We start from the raw sequence: 23628 nt of genomic DNA, 5'->3' as shown, positions 1-23628 counted from the left end.
CAGAAGAGATATCAAACCTAAGAAGACTAAATGAGGCTGACAGCATTAAATGAGCCTTACTGTACTTTAAGAAAGGTTACAACCTACCATAAAGGTACAATGTTCATATATCTTTCTGTGCTTAGTAGTTTACTTTTGGGTAATTTGTCCTAGGAAAACAAATAAGAATGCACAAAAATATATATTTTCACTATTTTTATTTGCCTGGTTTTATGTTATTGTTCTTTACTGATTGTGCCTTTTAATATATTTTGAATTCTCCTGCTTTCTTTCAGTCCCCCTACCATGATGTTTTCCAGGCGTGACCATCGTTTCTCACCTGGGCTTCTGCCAACCTCTTTGTAACTAGTGTCCTAGGATTCAGTTTTGACCCCTTTGCTCTTCATTAGTTCCCGCCGCCACCCCACAAACCCCAGACTGTAGCCAAAGGGTTCTTTTATAGCTAATCTTATCATAAAATACCCTGCTTAAAACTCTTTAGTGATTTCCCTTGCCCTTTGTTTGAAGTCTAAAATTCTTACCATGATTCACCCTGTCCTTTTTCTAGTACTCCCCCCCCTTTTTTTTTTGCCATATCCACATACTATTTGAAGTATTATTTATTTATCTTTAAATAGACTTTAAAATATATTACTCTTTAAAGTGTATCCTCATCCTCAATTAATATCCATGAAATCATTTAAATTGTATCCTCATCCTCAGTTAATATCTGTGAAATGCATGAAAGATTTAATGTGCTAGACTTATTTCTGATTCACATAAAATATATACCTATTAAACTTTTAAAATGGTTATCTACATATCACTTAGTTATCTCAATTACCAGTGGTATGTATACTATGCTTTGGGAAAGACCTGTCTACCAGGCCCTTCATTCTGTGTAAGATTCTTTGTTTCTCACCTTTGTAGCTGTAATGAATCTTACTGAATTCTTTGAAATGCCCTGTTCTGTCCTCTGGTCTTCCTAATATTTTTCCCTCTGCCTGCAGTATTCATCTCTGCTCTCTTGACTCATCCTTTGGAGTTTCATTTAAATGTAGTTTTCTGTAGAAGACCTTTCCTCACTGCCCAGACTTGGCTAGGCTCCCCTCCCCTTATTACAGGCTCTCACAGCACTCTCCATTTTCCCTAGGGTAGGGTTCATTTATTCATTGTTGTATCCCCAATGCCCTGTACAGTTTCTGGAAAATAGTGACCACTCAGTCAATAGTGATTATGTGAAAGAACATAGGCAAAAGTTTGAAAACCAACTGAATATCTAAAAAATGGGGGATTGAACAATTTATTTTTGGTATAACCACATAATAAAGACCATTAAAACTTGTGTTTTCAAAAAATACACATTTAACATATTTAATGATGTGGTATGGTATTCATAATTAGGAATATATATGTTTATGTGTATGTATAAATTTTTAAGTGATAAAATCAGATTATAAAAGTCTGTAATCATGGTTTTGCTTACATACATTGTGTTAGTAGTAATCTAGGTGGTGCAATTGTACATGTTTTAAATTTTTAAAACTTAAAAAAAATTTTTTTCTTTGTAATTTTTTTGCTGTCTTTCAGACATTTTACAACAAACCCGTATTAATCTTGAAATCAGGAAAGTAAATTGTTAAAATTGTGCTACATAATTTTTATTTTTCAAATTTTAGATTGTTGCTGTTACAGGTCTGTTATCACTCACAATTTCAAACTCAAAAGGCTTTGAAAACCAAAAGGTTTTTTGGAACTCATTTGGAGGCAAAGCCTGACCTGAGTTTATTTAGAATATTGATTCTACTTAGGGTGATTCTTCATATGTTTTGCTGCACAAATAATGAGTGTATTACAGATTGCTACCCCGACCCTACTGGCGGTGCTGCATAATTAATGATTTAAACAATATATTGCCTGTTTCAAGTTTCCCAAACACTGATGTTTAGGCTACATCTGGCCCTGAGGGTTTTGGATAAGGGGTTAAGAATCTGATTCACTTCTAGTTATGTGGAGATCTGGATGCATTATTTCTGTATATCATAGGGACTTTTTAAGTGATTGTATATTTTGTTTTAAAATTTTTATCAAGATGCATCTTCAAAAATTGGAATCAGCACACAATCCTCAGCAAATCTATTTTCGGAAAGATGTGTTATGTGAAACACTGTCTGGAAACAGCTGCCCCTTGGTGACTATAACAGCAATGCCAGAGTCTAATTATTATGAACATATCTGCCATTTCAGTAAGTTTGTCTTCCCAACTCACAATAGCAGTCATTCTCACCTACTTTGATTTGCTTTATCCGTATTTTATAATGGAAATGATAATAGGAACAGACATCAGAAGACTTGGGCTCTAGTCTTGGCCCTGCTATTGTCTAGCTAGCCATGAGCCCACCTCTGGGCCTCAGTTTCCTTATCCTGAAAATAAGGGGCTACATGAGATGTTCTCTGAGGTCTCTTTTGCTACCACTGTCGTTTAGTTCTTATCCTTAGAAATTGTATTCAAAGTAGAATACAACAAATTATTTTAAGAGGTCGTGTAATAATATTATCAATTTAGAAATGGACTGATTTTACTTGTAAATAAAACAACCAGAAACCTATCAATTGTTTTGATAGCTGGCACAGAATAGTTATTCATTTTTCCCTGCCATTTATATTTTTTTAAATTGCCTCAAATGTACAGCTGTAGTAATAAAAATAAAACTTTCAATTTTGATAAGAAGGCAAAGTATTTTCAGGAAACAGAGCTTATTGTGTATCGAAAATATGAGTGGTAAGCTGAATGATTATTTTGTAGACTTGTATATCTAAATGTATAGTGAAATTTTGGGGGCTAAATCTCTGAGCAGATAAACTTGTTTCTCTATGCTTATCAGAGCAACTGTAAGACAGGGCTAAAATTATATTTTCTTTCTTTTCGCTATGATTTTATGAAAAAATTGTTTTATATTTTAAACTTCCCCCAAGTACTTATTCTTTATAAAATTAACATTATATTAAATAACAAATTTTACATGTTAAATTAGTCATTGGGAAATGAATAAGTGGATCAAATACTACTTACTGTTTTATGTCCTATTATGAGCTCCTTCGGGATATGGTTTTATTGATTTTATATTTGTTTATTTTATAGGGCCTAGTGCAGTGCTTGTAGGATGCACCATTGGGTTCTATTAATTTATATTAGAATTCACAATTGATTTAGAGACATTTCTAAAGCCCCAAAGTAAAATATACAAACTTTTAGTAGCTGTTCATTTTAATTTGAGATTTTATGTGTACTTTAGGAAATCGCCCTTACGTTTTCTTGTCTGCTCGGGTACATCCTGGAGAAACGAATGCAAGTTGGGTTATGAAAGGAACGTTGGAATATCTCATGAGCAATAACCCCACTGCTCAGAGCTTACGAGAATCTTATATTTTTAAAATTGTCCCTATGTTAAATCCAGATGGTGTCATCAATGGAAAGTAAGTTAAGCAATAGTTGTAGAATATATTCGAGACCATTGTGGTTGTCATGTATAAACTTGTTGAAATAACAATGTCCAGGTTAACAAATTTAGTGATTTTTCTAGAATAAAGAAATTTTTGGTGGGAAATTAAGATAAACTTTTAAATGAAAATACATTTTGGATACTAGTAGTGATATGAAATTATTGATTTTATATTTGTTTATTTTATAGGGCCTAGTGCCCTATTCTGTATCCATGGGAATATGCTTTCATAAAATGCTTGAATTGTTTTAGAAAAAAAATCACAATGTCAGGTTGTAAGAAAGGTTAACTCATACCTCTCATATTCCTTTATTTTTTTTCTTGTTAGTGGCATGAACCTAGATTGTTCTAAGATTAAGACTCTTCTGGGATCTCTTGGAATGTTAGCCCCATCTGCTAACCTCTTCTTGATATGAGGAGGTCTGGTTTTTGACAGGAGTTCTTTAGAGGGGGAATAGTGGAAGATAATTACTTTGTAAGAGGAGGCTGCATATAGTTAGTACAGTAAATTTATCCTGGTAATTTGACAAGGTCTCTGTAGTGCCACTCTGAAAGATGGGATTTAGTCTAGTTGTCATGAGTATCTCCAAAGATGAGGATAACATGTCTTACTTCAGTGAAAGTAGCATGAATATTTCTTGTATTTTAGGAAATTACTGAATTTTTTAAATATAGAATTTCTTCTTAGTTAATATGTTATGGTTATGGAACTAAAATGTTGTCTATTTTTAATTGAGAAATATATTGACCAGTTAGAATTCTATTTATATTTATCATCACTTTGTGATTATCTGCTTATTTGCATGATAGCTTTACTACTTAGTACCCGTAAATAAACAAAAAGGTATTTGATTTTTTACAACAATGTATACTTTTCATATACTTGTCTTTCTCAGAAGAAGCACCTAGATAGCACTTTAATTGATGAAGTCAAGATATAGCATGCTAACATAACAAATGATTATTACGTAATCAGAATGGAAAATGTGATTATTAATACATTTTTATAAAATATGGAAGAAAACCTTGGAGTTAAGAATTTTTTCTGTACTTTGAAAATTTTGATTATGAATCTGAAAACTTACCACAGTTAAATGCATGTGACACAAAATCTTGCACATAGCAAATACTCAATAAATGTTTACTTAATGAATATAGTATGCATTTGGTTGAGCTTACCATCTATACCTATTTGAAATGCTTAGTGGAATAGAAGCATAAAGTTAGATATGTATATAAGGGTTTAAGAAATGTATATAAGGGTTTATTGGTACCAGTGTTTTTCTGTCTTTGTGTTTATGTACATGTAGTCATCGCTGTTCTTTAAGTGGAGAGGATTTGAATAGGCAGTGGCAAAGTCCAAATCCGGATTTACATCCTACAATTTACCATGCTAAGGGGCTGTTGCAATACTTGGCTGCAGTGAAGCGTTTACCCTTGGTAAGTAGCAATACTTGTTTTTACTTGGGATAGTCAAAGATAAAATGTCATTTTTAATTATCAAGCACTTGTGTGATAATCATGAGGTCAAATTAATGCATTATGTTAGTTGTCTTAATTTTATAAGGTTGAATGTTTGTAATTCTCATAAGCCTTCTATTTTTTCCTTTTTCATTATGAATATTGATAACTCTTGGTTGTAACTTTTAGATATTTAACTTCACTGTTTGAACAATACTAAGGTAACAATATGTATCTTCCAAATTCTCAAACTAGAAGCTTATTTCTGAGTTCTCTAGTCAGCTCTGAAACTGTTAAGTCTCTACTACACACACGGGAAATGTAGTACAGGCATGACTGGACTGGACTGTATACATATGCTCCTTCTGTTCTCACCAGCTTTTGATTAGAATGTTCCTGTTATATTAATGTGTATATTATTTAATCTTTCTTTAGGAAAGATAGAAAAACTTTGCAGAGGAGTAAAATTGACATGTCCTTTATTTTTATTTATTTATTTTTTAAATGATGCACTTAAATTAAAACCATACCCTTCTTAATGGTGTTTTTTTATAGGAGCATTTTCTTGTCTGTTGTTATTCTTTGTTTTTAATTTTTTTTTTTTTTCGAGATGGAGTTTTGCTCTTGTTGCCCAGGCTGGAGTGCAACCTCGGCTCACTGCAACCTCTGCCTCCCACGTTCAAGCAATTCTCTTGCCTCAGCCTCCCAAGTAGCTGGAATTACAGGTGCCCACAGCCACGCCCAGCAAATTTTTGTATTTTTGGTAGAGACGGGGTTTTACCATGTTGGTCAGGCTGGCGTCGAAATGCTGGCCTCCGGTGATCCACCCGCCTTGGCTTCCCAAAGTGCTGGGATTACAGGCATGAGCCACCGCTCCAGGCCAAATTAGGTAAATGTTTTTAAAACCATTTGGGGCAGCAATCACCACAACTGTAGGTTTGAACTATAATGGAATGTGTTATTTCTTAAACGGTGAATAGTAAATACAAAGATGATATAGGACCTTGAAAGGATTTGGCAATTCTAGAATTAATTATAGATCCTTTCCCAAATTAGTTATTATTACTTTTATTGGTTCTAATTGTTAAATGGTGGCTCTTTTACAATAAAAAGACCAAGGAACACAGACCTACATGTTTATTGGCTTGATATTAACTACCTTTACTTAGCAACTTATGAACTTGAAGTCTTTTAATTTTTAAAATATATATTTTCAAGGTTTATTGTGATTATCATGGCCATTCCCGAAAGAAGAATGTATTTATGTATGGTTGCAGCATCAAAGAGACAGTGTGGCATACCAATGATAATGCAACTTCATGTGATGTTGTGGAGGATACGGGATACAGGGTAATTATTACAGATGATTCATGAGTTTTTGAATTTCAAACATGCATAAAAGTACAGAAAAGAACATATATGAACTGCTCACATCCAATAAATATTGACATTTTGCCATTTTTGTTTCAGATTTTTCATTTTAAAAGTTTTTCATGTTTATATTTTTCATCTATTTGGAATTAATTTTTGTGTGAGATGTGGGGATCTAATTCTGTTTTCTCTGTGAATACCAGTTGGCTTGCACTATTAACTCGATAGTACCTCCTTCTTCTGTCAATTTGATGATGCCATCTGTTACATACCTTATTTTGTATATATGGATGTATTGCAAGGCTATTATTATACCCATTCTTGTTTCTATCTCTTTGCATACAACATTGTTTTCATTACCGTAGGCTTATAATTAATATTGATATCATGTAGGGCAAATTTTCCTTTCTTGTTCTTTTAAAAATTGCTTTGACTCTTTTTTTCTCTGTACTTGTGAATTTTAGGATCCATTTGTGGATAAACTTTGTTGGAGTTTGCATTAGAGCTGCCTTGAATTTAAAGTTGGAGAGAATTATTATAATAATATGTAACATTGCTATCTGTGACCATTGCCTATGTGTCTATTTAGTCAAGTCTTTTATATTTGATAAAGTATAAAATTTCTTCACCTAGGTGTGAAATGTTTGTTAGATTTCTTCACAAATACTTTATGAGGTTTGTTGCAGTTGGGAATGGAATTTTTCCCCACATATCTTCCTGCCCGCAGTTGATCATTGATGGTAGATAGGAAAGCTATTGATTTTTTTTCAGAAAAAATTTCTACAAATTTTTCAGATTCTTCTACAAAGGATTACATGTAAGAATGGCATCACATTTCACAGTAGCAAAACTGGAAGCAAAACTTTGTGGAGCAAAGCCTTTACAATTCTCAACTAGATTTCCAACCTGTAAATTTCATACCCCATTCTAACTATCAGCAAGTGTGAGAATAAAAAAGGATGTTCTCAGACATTTAAAGTCTCAAAAATTTACCTCACAAATAGCCTTTCTGTGGAAGCTACTGGAAAACATTCTTGCCAAAATAAAGGAATATATGAAAGAGGAAGGCATGCAGAAATTAAATTCAAGAGAGAGACAAAGCCCAGGATAAAGGTGGAGGGAGAGCCCAAGAATGTGTGTAAAATGCCCAACATGTCAACAGTCAACAAATATTTCTGCCACACAACCTTCAGAAAATAGAGTTTTGTTAGGTTAGACTGCATTAAATAAAGGAAACCAAGTAGATTAGCAGAGCTCAGTGATATAGAAAAGGGGAATATTTAGTTGAGACCCACATAAAAAAAGATAAGAAAATGAGACTAGTGAGAGGCCCAGAGAATGGGAGAAAGCTAGATGAAGAGCACATGCACAGAGCCTTCCCTAGGCTGCTCTCTGGAACAGCACCATCATTGCCACCATTGCCTCACCCAGTCGTTTCTGCTTGGATCATACTTCACTTCTCAGGGAATTCTCACTTAGTCCCCAAAACGAAATCAGATCATACATCTATAGGATTCTCTCTCCTTCATAGCACTTAAGAATTATAATTGTAAGGTTTTCTATGTTATTTGATTAATGGGTTTCTCTTTATAATAGGTAGTAAGCTCCACATGCCTAGCAAAGATGTCTGATTTGCTCATTTTGACAACATTGCCACTATATAGCACAATACTTTATTCATAATAAGTACTCAATAAATATTTGTTGTTAGGTGGGTTGATGGATGAATGGCAGACAGACATGTGGGAAGGTAAATGCAAAACAGTTTTTCCATTGTAAGAGATAAAATTAACTCTTTGGTCTCAGTTTTTTTCATTAAAATTATCTTGTCTCAGATTTCTTTATTTGATTAATTTTTTGAATTTTGTTGTGAAAGGAAATGTAAGATGATGCTTTAATTAGAGTAAATAAAGCACCCAAATTTCATTTCTCAAGATGTTAACAGGTGTTACACACACACCTCCCCTCACCAGTAGTTGTGTAATTAGTTACGTCAAGTAATTGCATTAGACACAGTCAACTTTGTTTCTTTTCTTTAGGAAATGTAAGCTTCTTACATTTCCAGGGTTGTAGGGCAGGTGTGCATGTGGGTGTGTGTGCATGTGTGTGAAAGTGGAGTATTTCCCATAATTTTATAATCATATTAGTTCCTATTGCTGTTATAGCAGACTACCACAAACATAGCAAAACAAATTGATGGACTTACAGTTCTGCAGATCAGAAGTCGAAGGTAGCGCTCACTGGGTTAAAATCAGTGTCATCAACTACATTAATTTTTGAGGCCGTGTGGTAGAATTGTTTCCTTGTTCTCCACACCCCTAGCATGTCTGTGTTCCTTGCATCATGGTCCCTTTCAGCCAGGAATCAAATCTGACCTCTGCTTCCATTGTCACATCTCCTTCTCTCCTTCCGCTGCCTTCCCCTTTCCCTTATGAGAGCCCTTGTGATGGTAAGGGCCACTAAGATAATCTAGGATAATCTTAGTATCTCAGATTCTTAATTGACTCAAATCTGGACAGCCCCTTTTGCCATGTAAAGTAACATTCCTAGATTCTGGTGATTAAGACATTTTTGATGGTGACTACCATACCATGGAACCTTTTTTTTTTGCAGATGGTTTGGGAAAAGATGCACTAATACACATAAATGCTATGTTTCTGATGATAAATCATTACTGCTTTGTCCTTTTAGTGCAAGTGTTTATGTTTTTGCGGGAAAATACAACAAATTATGACATATAAATGGAGTGTCTTTTTTTTTTGAGATGGAGTCTCACTCTGTCACCCAGGCCGGAGTGTAGTGGCACGATCTCGGCTCACTGCAGCCTCCGTCTTCTGGGTTCAAGTGATTGTCCTGCTTCAGCCTCCCGAGTAGCTGGGATTACAGGTGCCCACCACCACTCCTAGCTAATATTTTTTGTATTTTTAGTAGAGATAGGGTTTCACCATGTTGGCCAGGCTGGTCTCGAACTCCTGACATCAAATGATCCGCCTGCCTCGGCCTCCCAAAGTACTGGAATTATGGGTATGAGCCATCGCGCCCAGCCTAAATTGTCATTTGAAAAAATAACTAATCAATACTCTTCAAAAGTGTCAAGATGATTTAAGTTATAAGACTGAGGAACTGTTACAGACTGCAGAAGCTAAAGAGGAACAATAACTAAATGCAATGTGAGATTCTGGATAGGATCCTGAAACCCAGCATTAGAAAAACTGATGAAATTTGAATAAGGTCTATCAATAGTATTGCATCAATTCTAATTTTTTGGTTCTGATACTGAACTATGGTTAAGATATTAACGTTAAGGGTGACAGAAAAATGAAAATTCTTTGTACTGTTTTTGCAACTTTTCTCTAAGTTTAAAATTAGCTTAAAATAAAAGGTTTACAAAACAAATATTATTACAGGTTAAGTATCCCTTATCTAAAATGCTTGGGACTAGAAGTGTTTTAGATATCAGATTTTTTTCTTTCTTGGAATATTTGTATTATATTTGCCGGTTCGAGCATTCCTAATCCCAAAATCTGAAATCCAAAATGCTCCAACGAGCATTTCCTTTGAGCATCATGTTGACATTCAAAAAATTTTGGAATTTGGAACATAATGGATTTTTTTATTGAAGTTAAATCATGTATTTGCTTCCAATAAGGGGAACATCATAGCATCCTTCCAATAAGGTGAATGTCATGGCATATGATGCTATGGAAATATGTAATTTAGCTTCAACAAAACTATTAGCTTTTTAAGGACGTTTTAATATTGGTAAATATTGTGGATAGTAGATGATCATTCCTGAATGAGATGACTAACAATAATGTAAATGAGGACTTTTGTTTATTTGGTTGACTGAGTATCCCTGATTCTTAGTAGGCATTAAGTAAATATTTGTTGAATGGATGGATGAATTAATTATAACTGTAGACCAACATCTAACAATTATATTACCGTATTTGTATTGTGCTTATAGCTTTTAGTATTGCGCTTATAGCCTTCATATGAATTTTCTGTGCGAGCCTCACAAAGCTCTGTGATGTAGGTAGGGATTATCATTGCTACTGTACAAATAAGTCCACTAAGACATCTGAGTCAGTTGACATGCTTGAGGCCTTGGCCAAAATATGGTGTGCCTAGGACTGAAATGAGCTGTGTTGCTTTAAGTCCTGCGTGCTTTCCATTTTGTCACAGTGCCTCTCTTCCTACGGTTATGCCTAAACAAGCACCCTAGGTTGTTTTCCAAAAGACATTTTCGGTAACCTACTGCAGCTCTTAGCAGAACTTCAAAGCATATCTTCTTTCTGGGTGCCCTCTCTCTTCTTCCCCTTTCCCAAATAAATAAAATGGTTAGAATTATATAAAAAATGGGGAAACACTCCAGATTTATATAAAGGCTCAAGTGAAAGTTATCTTTTCCTAGTCATTCTCTTAATACTAGACAGTTTTACCATGTATATTGTGAGACTTGCCTCTGAGCACATCCGTATAGATATGCATGTAGCATATGCAGTTTTTGTCTTTTAATGTTTTTTAAACACTACATAGCAACTTTTTCCCATGACAATATTTATTGATCATCTTTCCAGATCATCATGTCTGAATCTGTCTCAGTCTTTTAAATAGATAAGATTTCCATTGTGCATTTTTGTTATTTTTGTAGACTGTACCCAAATTTCTTTACTTAGTAGTCTCTGTTGATAGTCATTTAATAAGTATTGCCAAATTGTCTTTCATAAAGATTGTACAAATTGATACTACCAAATACCATGAACGATAGTACTGTTTTTCCACACCCTTATAACATTGTACTATCATCTTTGCCAGGTGAAAATAATACCTGATTGTTAACTAGCATACCTATAATTATAAATAAGGTTGAGTTTTCCTATGTTTTGGCCAATTATGATCTGTGTCTTTTAAAATAGTCTTTTCTCCTATTTTCTGCTTACTTTTGTTCAGGTCATATAATGGCTTGAACCCGGAACGCAGAGGTTGTGGTGAGCCGAGATTGCGCCATTGCACTCCAGCCTGGGCAACAAGAGTGAAACTCCATCTCAAAAAAAAAAAAACAAAAAAAAAACAAAAAAACTCTCTCTATATATTACAAATATATTTTCTGATTTTTTATGATGTGTAGTAATTTGAAATTTTATCATATTTGATAATTTCTCATAAATTGTTTTTTGGAATTTTGAGGCTTAGAAAGATTTTTTTTCATTCTAAAGTTTTTTTTTGTTTGTTTTTGAGATGGAGTCTCGCACTGTTGCCCGGGCTGGAGTGCAATGGTGCAATCTCGGCTCACCGCAACCTCTGCCTCCTGGGTTCAGGCGATTCTCCTGCCTCAGCCGCCTGAGTAACTGGGATTACAGCGGCCTGCCACCAAGCCTGGCTAATTTTTTGTATTTTTAGTAAAGACGGTGTTTCACTATGTTGGCCAGGCTGGTCTCGAACTCCTGACCTCATGATCCACCTGCCTCAGACTCCCAAAGTGCTGAGATTACAGGCGTGAGCCCGACCCATTCTGAAGTTTTAAAAGTACAGTTCCATGTTTACTATTTACAGTTTCATTTAAAAATATTTATTAATTTTAAGTTTATATTCTCAATCCAGCTAGAATTTAATTTAATGAAGAGTGACTTTAGATAGTTTTTCTTAGTGACTATCTAGTAATGCCAATATTTAATGAATGATCAATCTTTTCTACACTAATAATAATGATAATAAGTTTAATACATTTGGTTCTAATTCTGAGCTCTTTCTTTGTAGAGATGCATCTGTTCCTATATCAGTATCACAATTTAATTTACTTTAGATTTATAAGCTATTTTGATATGTTGGATTATTTCTCTAGTCATAGCCTTACCCCCCCCCCCCCACACACACAATTTCTCAGGGTATACTTCTATATTTATGCTTTCGGGTGAAATTGAGAATAATTTCAGTTGCAGAAAACTTTGGGGGTAGTTTTGATTGTGATTGTCTTAGCTGTATTAATTAATTTAGGGATGATTGGCATTTACTGTGTTAAATATGTCAATTAGTCTTTTATGACTAAATTTCACATTTTGAACATTTTTTTCATATTTTTAGACATGGTTTTCTCAAATGATTTTATTTTGCTTATTGGTTATACTGTGAATACGATTCTTCCATTGTTTTCTAACTGGATACTGTATTTGTTTAGAAAAGCAGAAAATTCAAAATTAGTTAAGAGGATTGTTTTGCTGTTTGAATGGCAAGGGATATATAATAGAACATCCACATGGCTTTGCTCTAATTACTGTGTTTTCATCAAAACTTTTTAAAATTAAAAACATTTAAAATTAAAAACTTGGTTTATTTTATCATCATCATTCTTGTTTTTAACAGACATTGCCTAAGATACTGAGCCATATCGCCCCAGCATTTTGCATGAGCAGCTGTAGCTTCGTAGTGGAAAAATCTAAAGAATCCACAGCACGTGTCGTAGTTTGGAGGGAAATAGGAGTACAAAGAAGTTATACCATGGAGAGTACTTTATGTGGCTGTGATCAGGGAAAATACAAGGTAAAACATCTTAGGTTTTCTAACCGTGAAAGATATTTGAAGACTTTCCTTTCATATATATCTTGTGGTTTTTAAGTATATATTAAATGATGTTTGTTTTATTGAGTTACATGTAATATGTAATAATGGAATCATATGCAGTCTAAAGAATAGGTTTTTATTTTTTGTTTTGTTGGTTTCTTTACTTCTCTGAACTAAATAGCTTACTTGGATCCTTAAGAAATTCTTGGTTGAGTCTGTTTATATTCATAATTCTTAGGAAAGCACATTAGAGTACACATTTACTCATTAGTAATTTATAATCTGTGTAAGTGATACGTTAAAAATTTTCTATTGTTTTAATTTATTGGATGTAAATTTTTTTTGCATTTAAAATACATTATTTTTGTTTATAAAGCAGCAGGTTTGTTATATTTAGGTTTTTGTATGTGTAGCTATTATTTATGTGTTTGTTTATATTTTGAAAAATAAAAATAGAGACAGGGTCTCACCATATTGCCCAGACTGGTCTCAAACTCCTGGCCTCAAGCAGTCCTCCTGCCTTGGCCTCTCAAAGTTCAGGGATTACAGGCATGAGCCACCACAGCCAGCCTTATGTGTAACTTTTAAATGCATATCCCGTTAGTAAACTTTTTTCTTCATTAAGACTACTCATTCATGGTACTGTAGGCTTTTACTGGAGATAATTAGAATTTAAACTTTACTTTTGAAATTAAATATTAGTAAAATGTTAGGTGATTTTGGATTTATTTATTATTAATTTTACAGATTGAAAACTTAATGTGCAATGAGTTGGACTTTAGATAAGCAATGAGCAAAACTGGGCATTTCTATTTCTTGCCTTGGCACAGAAAAATTTTCAGGTGTCATGCTAATTATTCCACTCATTCCGTTTTGTTTGTTTCTTTTGTTATGGGGAAAGAGGATCTTGAATCTGAGAATGATTTTTATATACCTCACATAAAGATGGTAATAACTTTGTGTTTGAAAAGAAACATCTAACTGGTTAGCATTTAAAATGTAAACATATTATAGTTGATATGAAATATTTTAGGAGAGCTTAAATAATGACTTTTTCAGTCTGTAACAAACTGGAAGAAAATTACATTGATTTTGCAAGTGATGTTTAAGTAAAGTAGAACTTACTTAAATAAGTATAGTAGTAGTAAAGTAGAATTTACTTAAATAAGTATAGTAGTAGTAAAGTAGAAATTACTTAAATAAGAATAGTAGTAGTAAAGTAGAACTTACTGAAATTCCAGTACTTTCTGTTCAGTGACTCTTCCCTGAATTTTAGGTTGATCACAGTGTGATCTTCCAAAGTTTAGTATGAGAGATCTCCCTGAATATTGTAAAAACAGTGACTTCTAGTCAGTGTAGTTTACAAGGGCATGGTGGTGGTGAGAGAGAAAATGCAGCTTTAGCACCATTCCAGCTTCCAGCCCCTGTCCCCGATCATTGCTTCAGTGGACAACTGTTGTTAAGGGTCTCATTCAGTAAGTGTGTGGGATGGGGAAAAAACTTGAGAATCACTTTTTTATAAGAATATAGGTGATTTCTAGGAAAAAACCTTGGACTATGTGATTTATGGAAATACATTGTTAATTCTTAAAGAGATGACTTATGCAGTTAGGCTCAGAAGGTGACTTAAAGCATCACTGTCTCTGAAACTAGCTTCTGGGCAGTGGGGAAAGAAGCTGTCGGGACACCTGACTTGGATACCCCTGAAATCATCCATAGTATACAATAGTAGTGCTTTGTCACTACATTTGGATTCTACTGATAGACTTTCATTGAATTTAAAAATTTTTTTCGATTTCTATTTTGATAAATTTGATCATTTTAAAAACACAGATTTTTAAAAAGCTAAGATATGTTTTGAAACATAAAATGTTAAACCATTTTTTCTAGTTATTTTTGTTTTTAATATATAAATATATAAACTTTTACAAATAAAATGGATACCTAATAAATACTCATTTTTCTTTGATATTGTTTAGTAAATAATGTATACATTGATTTAAAACTCTTACTGAGAGAAGTGTCTTACTAAGCCAGGGCTTTCCTTTAATGCCTAAAATGCAAGGTTTTGATCATAACATATACTTTTAAAAAAGTTAATAGACTTTATTTTTTAGAGCAGTTTTAGGTTCACAGCAAAATTGAGTGGAAAGCACACAGAGCTCCCATATATTCCCAACCTCTCCACATACACTTGACATCTCTTAAACTTGTTAGCTGATAAGTGTGTAAGTCTCATAATATTTTAGTCTTTTTCACCCTCAACAATATTTTTATCTTACTGAGTTTTAGGCTGTAAGTATTCTTTATTTTTATTGTCTATGAACTATTTCAGAAACATGTATAACCTTTCTAAAACTTACAAATTAAAAGGTCAAATGAAGGTTCTAATGAAGTCAGGTCATATTTCCTAGAATATTTGGGAGTTGGCCAAACTATTTAAACCAAAAAGTTGAAAAATTTAAAAATAACTGTAAAGTAATGTGCTTCATGTAGAGTAAGTAACAGTTGTTAAAGTTCATTTTCTTCAGTTACCGTGTGCCATAGGAACTCACTTAGTCTGGTCACTGAAAAGCAGTTTTAAAATACTTTCTCTTGAATTGATATCAGCTGTAATCTACACCTACAACTTCTATAGGTGCAAGAATTTTGCCTTTTTTAGGGATTTATTTGTATCTGAAAAATAAATGACAAAGAAGGAGTATATTAATTTGTAGGCCATTTTTATGGTTTTATGTGATAACATTTAACTTTTGGTAAACCTTATATTACTTACTGAGAAACTATTTTTTAAAAAAGATAGGGAGGTTAAGATAAAATACTCTTTTTGCTTTAGTAGACAAAATTTGAAATGAGCATTCTGAATTGACATGGATCATAGGAATTTATTTGACCACTACTTCATTGGCTTAGATTTGATTCTTTTTTTGACAGTTACCTTTATTTGCTTTTTACTGATCAGTGTCTCTTATCATACAGTAGAAGTATCTATAAAGTAATGTTCAAATGTACATATTGGAGCCTTGATTTTAATACTATAATATTTCGACTTTAGCATACAAAGTAGTGGATTACAAGAAATACTAACAAGCTCTTGTTAAAATACAGTTTGTCACATGAATTCTACAAGTAACATCACAAAGTGTTACTGTATTTTTTCCCCCTAGTGTGATGGTGAAAATAGTTTGCATCATAGTGAAAGAGAATAGACATTTTAGAAATTGTCTTTTAGGACAGTTTCCTTTGTGACTTACAATAATCTTGTATTGTTAAGATGTTAAACTTGTTGAGTCCTAGTTCCATACAAAGTACCAGCCTTTTAATTTTATTAATATAGTTATAAATTCTTTTTATATAATTTCATTGAGCTGTATCCAGAAGATAGCAAACTTTGTAATTATATGCATAATATTTGTTTATTTCAAGGGTTTACAGATTGGTACCCGAGAACTGGAAGAGATGGGAGCAAAATTTTGTGTTGGTCTTTTACGTTTGAAAAGACTGACCTCTCCATTGGAGTATAACCTGCCTTCCAGCCTGCTTGACTTTGAAAATGATTTAATTGAATCAAGCTGCAAAGTAACTAGGTAGGAAAAAATTGTTTTTTCTTTTATTATATTGTAGTATATTATTAGACTTCATTAAAATAGCATAGAAAAGGCATGGAAATTTTGACAGGCAAGAGCATGTTTAGAATTAATATAATTAAGTTAATACATCTAATATTTGTTCCAATTTATATTGCTGATTCTTTTAATGTTGATATTTGGATGAGATTTTAATAAAAATATATTTCAAGTATTTTTAGTGGTTGTACTGGTTTACTTTTAACCCCAAAATGAACAGTGTGAGAAATATTATACTTAGCTAATATCTAAGTTAAGAGGGCTTAGAGAGCTGAGTGCAGTGGCTCATGCCTGTAATCCCAGCACTTTGGGAGGCCGAGGCAGGTGGATCACCTGAGGTCAGGAGTTCGAGAACAGCTTGGCCAACATGGTGAAACCCCATCTCTCCTAAAAATGCAAGAATTAGCCGGGCATGGTGTTGGGTGCCTGTAATCCCAGCTACTTGGGAGGCTGAGGCAGGAGAATCACTTGAACCTGGGAGGTGGAGGTTGCAGCAAGCCAAGATTTCACCACTGCACTCTAGCCTGAGCAACAGAGGGAGACTGTATCTCCAAAAAAAAAAAAAAGAAGGCTTAGAGTCAGGAATATTTCAAAAGATTTTGTTGATGTCTACACACATCAGATGGCTGTCCAGTATCCTTCTGGTTATATATATTAGAAACAGCTAATTTAGCATTCCTTTGAAAATTGAACTACGTCTGCCAAATATACTTCTAAATAGGTAGTCTTTTTCTCCTAAAAGTTAGTATATACAAATTTGATAAGCTGTAGGCTCAGAGATAATTTCATGTCATAATTCTTAATCATAATGCCAGAGGTTAGCATTTTATAGTTTTGTGTATATGGGTAACAATAGTCTCATTTTATAGAACCTTCATGATTTTTGTTGTTAGGTATTAACTTGTCATCAAATTTGTTAATTTATTGCTCTGCCCTGTTGTATATGTCAGTATAGTAGTTTTAGGTGTGACAAACATTACTTGGAACTCCATTCCTCATAAATGTGATAATTTAGACAAAGAATCACCTGCGTTCTCTACCCTTCAAAGTACCTCCTAAACAAGAATAGAAATGAATGTAAAGATTGTCAATTCTCACTGATATTTAAGCCTCCTTTTAACTTTTAATTCGTGTATTCTTAACATGTAGTCAACAGACCATTACTGGTGCTTTAGATATACTGAAATACCGTTTATGCTTACTAATACTTCACAACTATGGTTATGATTAGACCCTCCACTGGTCTTATTGTTTTAAAAGGAGTATATATATTTTGAAAAGCACATATTTTAAAGAAATCACATATACTGCTATATCACAAATATGTTTTTAACATTTTGATAATTATATTTCCATATAATCGATTTCCTTTGTAATCATATTTATTTTGTCTTATATATTTAAAAGTATTATGAGAAGGAGTTTATAGGCCTCATCAGACTCTTTAAGGGGACTGTGGCACAAAAAAGGTTAAGAACTCCTCATCCTTATCATTGCATAAATATAAAAATACAAACCAAGCCAGGCGCAGTGGCTCACACCTGTAATCCCAGCACTTTGGAAGGCCGAGGTGGGCAGATCACTTGAGGTCAGGCCAGGAGTTCCAGACCAGCCTGGCCAACATGGCGAAACCCTGTCTCTACTAAAAATACAAAAATTTAGCTGAGCATGGTGGTGTGCGCCTGTAGTCCCAGCTACTCAGGAGGCTGAGGCAGGAGAATCGCTTGAACCCAAGAGGCGGAGGTTGCAGTGAGCTGAGATCCTGCCACTACACTCCATCCTGGGTGACAGAATGAAACTGTGCCTCAAAAAGAAAAAAAAAAAAACTAATAATGGCCAATTACAAATTCAGTTTTCTTTTGAGATTTTACTGTAGCTCTTTCTCCTGTTTATTGATGTAGGCAAACTAGTCACTTCTTCCTCCATGCTATCATTCCTCTTTGTCTATCTCAAATGAATTTTTTACATACTTCTGACTTTTCCTTGACTTCTGTATCCTGATGCTTTTGAGGATTAAATGTTCTCAATCTGAGTCTGTGTGTGTTGCATGATTATATTCAGATTATGCATTTTTGGCAAGACTATCATGGATACTGTGCGCTTCTCATTGCATCTTATCGTAGAGCGCAGTTTTAATTTGTTCCATTACTCAAGACATTCCCTTTGATCATTTAATTAAGATGGTATCTGCCAAACTTCTCCATTATGAAGTAGTTTTTTCCTCTTTTGTAATTAATAAATATTTTAATGGGCACGTACTTTGAAACTGTCAGTATTCCATTTTATCATCCAACTTTTAATTTATTCATCCTTAAATTTGTATGTATGGGGCTTATGATTTATAATTTTAATTCAGTGAGTTTTAATCTATTACTGCCATTGTTTATTTTGATGCTCAAAATTTTCCTGAGTTGGCCCCTTCAAACTTCTGTTATGTTTTTTTATATGTCCCCATCATTCTTTGCGGATTTCCTTGCTTTTTGGCAGAACAGGATTTCCCAGGCCATCACTGCATGTTCTTTATCTCAGGGTTGGAATCATCAATCATTTCTTCAATGCTTCCTGATTCCTTTTGGTGGAAAACGGTATTTATCTGTAAGCCTCGGTGCTAGTAGTTATTTATTGCTTTTGTGATGTTACTGCTCCCAAGTTATCTTGGTAGACAGAGCTATAGAATATATTTAAGTATTTACATACATGAATTTATATATATGTACACACATGCATATACATGCATGCTCAAATAAAGACAGACATAACCTAAAAATTCTGAGTTCACAGTGATATGTTCCACTCTGATTCTACACCTAAGGGTTAAGTCTAGTTTTTAAATTAAATGTGTAATTCCCTTCCTTAACAGTGAGAAACCTGGCTGTCATTATCTTGAATATTTTTTCCTTACTTGATCAACCTGCCTGTGTGTAACTAATCTTCTGTCTCACTGCTCTCTCTCGGATGCCTTCCTCACCCTGCTTAGGCTCCAACAATCCAAAGGGAGGGAGCTTTTTAAAAATCATTTTTGTAATGTCAGTGTCTTTCATGTAGTAGCTATTCATTGACCAATTATGTTCTATTAATGAGTCATTGTGTTTAAGTATTTATTGCAAACCTATCATGGGCAGAGTGTTGAGCTAGAATCTCTGCAAAAGTAGAAGAAATGGGAAATGAGAGCTCATGTCCTGAGGGGAGTCGATAGTATAATGGAAAAAGCACAGTTTATGTTTGTGAAGTGGCATGATGGTGTTATAAAAGAGTACAAAAATAACAGTTAAAAATTACATAGACATTTGAAGAAAAAGAGTGACTGAGTGAAGGCTGGATTTGTCTGAGAGAGTTTTTCCCAAATCATTAGGTTTTAGGGTAGGGCTTGAAAGATAACAGTAGATGAGGTTTGGTAAAGAAATAGCAGCTGAACGTGAAGGAAACAAAGTTAGCAATGGAAAATACAGTAGCCTCCTTATCCTTGGCTTCACTTTCTATGGTTTCAGTTAACCGTGGTCAAATGCAGTCCAAAAACATTAAATGGAAAATTCCAGAAATAAACAATTCATAAATTTTAAATTGCATGTTGTTCTCAGTAGTCCGGTGACGTCTCCTGCCGTCCCACTCCATTCCACCTGGGACGTGAGTCATTGTTTTTGTCCAGCGTAGCCACACTATAGACACTCTCTACCCATCCCCTTTACCCCTTAGTCGCTTAGTAGCTGTCTCCGTTATCATATGGAAAAAAACAGATATATGGGGTTTGTTACCATCCACAGTTTCAGGCATGAACAGAGGGGTCTTGGTCTTGTCCTCTGCAGGTAATAGGGGACTACTGTAGACTAGGTAAGGTGGAAAGACTTATCTGGAGCTTAGAAAAGTTAAGGCTGAAGAAAACATCAGAGGAGCAAGTGTTCAGTTCTTTGCTAATGAGTATAGATTTTATAGAAGAGGAAATAGTAATTGTATATGTCTTTAAGTATGGAATGATAAATGATCCATCCTATATGAAAAATGTATTAATTCAAAACATTTAGAAGCTTATAGTAGCCTGGGACTTCTATGATGTAAGCACCAGCTAATGTGGTACTCTGAGGAGAGTAGTGGCTGCAGAGCGATCTGGAGTTGTTTTTTGAGGTCGATACTTCCAGTGTAATATGACACGCTACTAGCGTACAGCTACTCAGCACGCTGCTTCTTAAATGTAAATTTGTTGTTATTGTTTTGTTTTTCATATAATACAGATAGAGTAAGTAAGGGGGATGAGGGAGGTTCTGACTGTGGGCTGAAGATAAAACTAGCCAGCTTTATAATTTCAGATCAGATCATTAGTATATACTTGTTGCTTTTAAGCCTGCTTCCCCCCACCCAATACAGGTTGGCAAAACTTTTTTCCTTAGTTACTGCTATTTATTATTTTAATATCTTATTTTATAGTAATTGCTTATTCATTCAGCTATTCTTTTTCTTGCTCTTGGAAACTTTTCAGGAATAAGTGCAAATTCTTGTCATTATTTACATTATTGGTAATGTGATGTGGGGGATGTTGTACTATTTCTTATCTTTACCTCCTTCTCTTAGCTGTTGATATTTGTCCTTTAGTTGTGCTCTGCATCAGTGATCACTAATAAAAGTTACTTTGGTAACAACAGCCATAGTTAATTAACACAGGTCACTTGGGTTTATTTGTTGAGGGGGAAACGGGTGGTGTGTTCATAAACTTTCCTTTGAGCATTTTTTCCTTCATCTTCTTTTGCTTTTTCTCCTCTTCCACTTCTCAATTTACCTGCTTTCTGTGGGTGATATTCATTCCTGTGACTTTACATTCTATCTGTATGTTGACAACTCCAAAATACTTACAATCTCCCAGACCTGTGGATCCATCTTCCAACTTGCTTATGTACACCTGGACACAAAATTAACTGGTCTAGAACTCAGTTTGTGACTGCTGCTCCCATAGCAAACCTGTTCATTCTTAGCCACACTTGTCCACCCAGATGCTCATGTCTTATTCTTGGCATTTTCCTCTCTCTTACCCTTAACCCAGTCCATCACCCAGAACTTTTTGATTTCTCTTCTGAGATATTTCTCAGAGCTTTCATTTCTCTCCATCACCTTTACCATTACAGTAGTCCAGGCTGCCATTACCCTTTGCCTGAACAACTCCAGTAACCTTCTGACTGGTCTTGCTCCATGTACTTTACTTCTGGTATCCTCCAGCTTCTTTGCATGCACTGGTCACTCGTGTGCTTAGAAACCATTATTGGTGTCCCAGGTGTGTAATGGAATATATCCATTATCAGAGTCTCTGAGGTCCAGTGTAAGTCACCTACACCTTCCTCTCCTCTTTGAGCTTGTCCTACTCTCACTTTGTATCCTTATCGTTCTAACTGCACTGACCACCCTTGAATTTTCAGAACAGTGCTTCTAAACCAGTTATGGCAAAGGGCCAGTTTCTGTTTTACAACTTTTTCTGTACTGATACTTGAATAAAAATATAAGAATGAATCACTATGAAAATGGGAGAGAGGACCCCAAAGAATACAAATATAAGCGCTAATTTCTTATTATTAGATTCACCAGACCTATAATTTCTGTGTCAGATTGTTATAAAGGTTTCTGAACACTTCATTTCAGTTTCTGTACTTTTGTCACCATGGGCCAGTAACAAAGAGTTTGTGGACCACACTGGTCAATGGACCACCTTGAGTAGCCTTATTTTAGAAGAGATCAGTCTCTTTGTAACCCTAGGGTCTTTGCATTTTTGGTTTTCTCTACCAAAATGTCTGTGCCTCCACTTCTTTAAGATTTTATTCTTATCCTCAATCGGGTTCAGTTTCAGTACATTATGTTTAGGAGTAGACTTATTTTTAGTTTATCTTGCTTGACACTTAATAGGTACTTTTAATTTGAGGACTCTTGTCTTCAGTTTTGAAGTTCTCAACCACTTTCTCTTTGAAAATTGCTTCTTTATCATTCCCTTTATTCTGTTCTTCTAGAATTCCTGTATTGGAATTTCTCAGTCTGTTCTCCATGCATATCTCTTAACTGCTTTTTCATGTTTCCTTTTCCTGCTACAGTCTAGGTAACTTCTTCAGTAGCATTTTATATAATTCACCAACTACTCCCAGAATTTATCTCCTGGGAGATTTTTCTTTTAATGACTATGTATTTCTGATCTAATTTGCTCTTTTTTGTTTCTGCATTTATTTCACATTTTCTTTCTTCTTTTTTTTGAGACAGGGTCTCATTCTGTCACGCAGACTTGAGTACAGTGGCGCAATCTCGACTCACTGCAACCTCTGCCTCCCAGGCTCAAGCGATTCTTCTGCCTCAGCCTCCCTAGTAGCTGGGATTACAGGCACGGACCACTACTGCCTGGCTAACTTTTGTATTTTTAGTAGATACAGGGCTTCACCATGTAGGCCAGGCTGGTCTTGAACTCCTGACCTCAAATGATTCACCTGTCTCAGCCTCCCAGAGTGCTGGGATTACAGGCGTGAGCCACCGCACCCAGCCCTCACATTTTCTTGTTTATCTTATGGCCGTTATTCTTTCCTTCTTTGAAGACCCTAAAGACTTTTAAAGTCACTTGTGGATTGTGCTGTTTATTTTTATTGCGTTGGTAAATTCATCCACTGTTTCTCATGATCCTATAGTTTGCAGGCTCATTTTAAGTAGAGTTCCCCACTCCCAGGCCTTTCAAGCCTCTCCCCGTAACCTCTTAATGATTTTGTGATTCCTTCTACCTGGCCCTCTCAGGGCTCCAGCACAAGTTTATGGTAGCATGATACTAACATTTCAGACCTCCCATCCTTCAGTGATTGGGGATTTTCCAGGACAAGTCACTGAGTTCATGAAAGTTCTGGCTGTGATTCCCTCTGTCTTTTCTTTCTGACTTTATAATTGCAATGCTATAAAGTCTTTAGCTTTAGGCAGAAGTCTCAGCCTTATTTTCTCAGCCTCCTTTCTAAAGTGGGAAGCCTTACTCCAGCTGCTGCATTCACAAGTCTGAATTTAGTTCCCTGCCTGTAGGGCACTTTGTCAGCCTCTCTGTTGCCTTGAAGGAGCTACTGCTGCCTGCTTTTGGACCTGGAGGCACACCCATGACCTGACTTCGTGATTCTGTTCTTTTTCCGGTCCAA

At 34.7% G+C, this 23628-nt stretch overlaps 1 protein-coding gene across 10 annotated transcripts in view; it reads left to right on the top strand.

The window, feature by feature from the left end:
* AGTPBP1 (ATP/GTP binding carboxypeptidase 1) overlaps nt 1-23628 on the top strand; it is a 193098-nt gene that overhangs the window by 149052 nt on the left and 20418 nt on the right. For all 10 annotated transcript variants that reach the window (XM_031014672.3, XM_055350684.2, XM_063696501.1 and 7 more), the window contains 6 exons: nt 2072-2225; nt 3276-3456; nt 4793-4922; nt 6162-6293; nt 12678-12854; nt 16302-16462. In XM_031014672.3, the coding sequence (XP_030870532.2) occupies nt 2072-2225; nt 3276-3456; nt 4793-4922; nt 6162-6293; nt 12678-12854; nt 16302-16462 (935 nt within the window). The remainder of the gene's footprint in view (nt 1-2071; nt 2226-3275; nt 3457-4792; nt 4923-6161; nt 6294-12677; nt 12855-16301; nt 16463-23628) is intronic.

Source organism: Gorilla gorilla, chromosome 13 (assembly GCF_029281585.2).
Source record: "Gorilla gorilla gorilla isolate KB3781 chromosome 13, NHGRI_mGorGor1-v2.1_pri, whole genome shotgun sequence".
NCBI classification, from domain to species: domain Eukaryota; kingdom Metazoa; phylum Chordata; class Mammalia; order Primates; family Hominidae; genus Gorilla; species Gorilla gorilla.
This window is presented reverse-complemented; position numbering and strand designations above follow the sequence as displayed.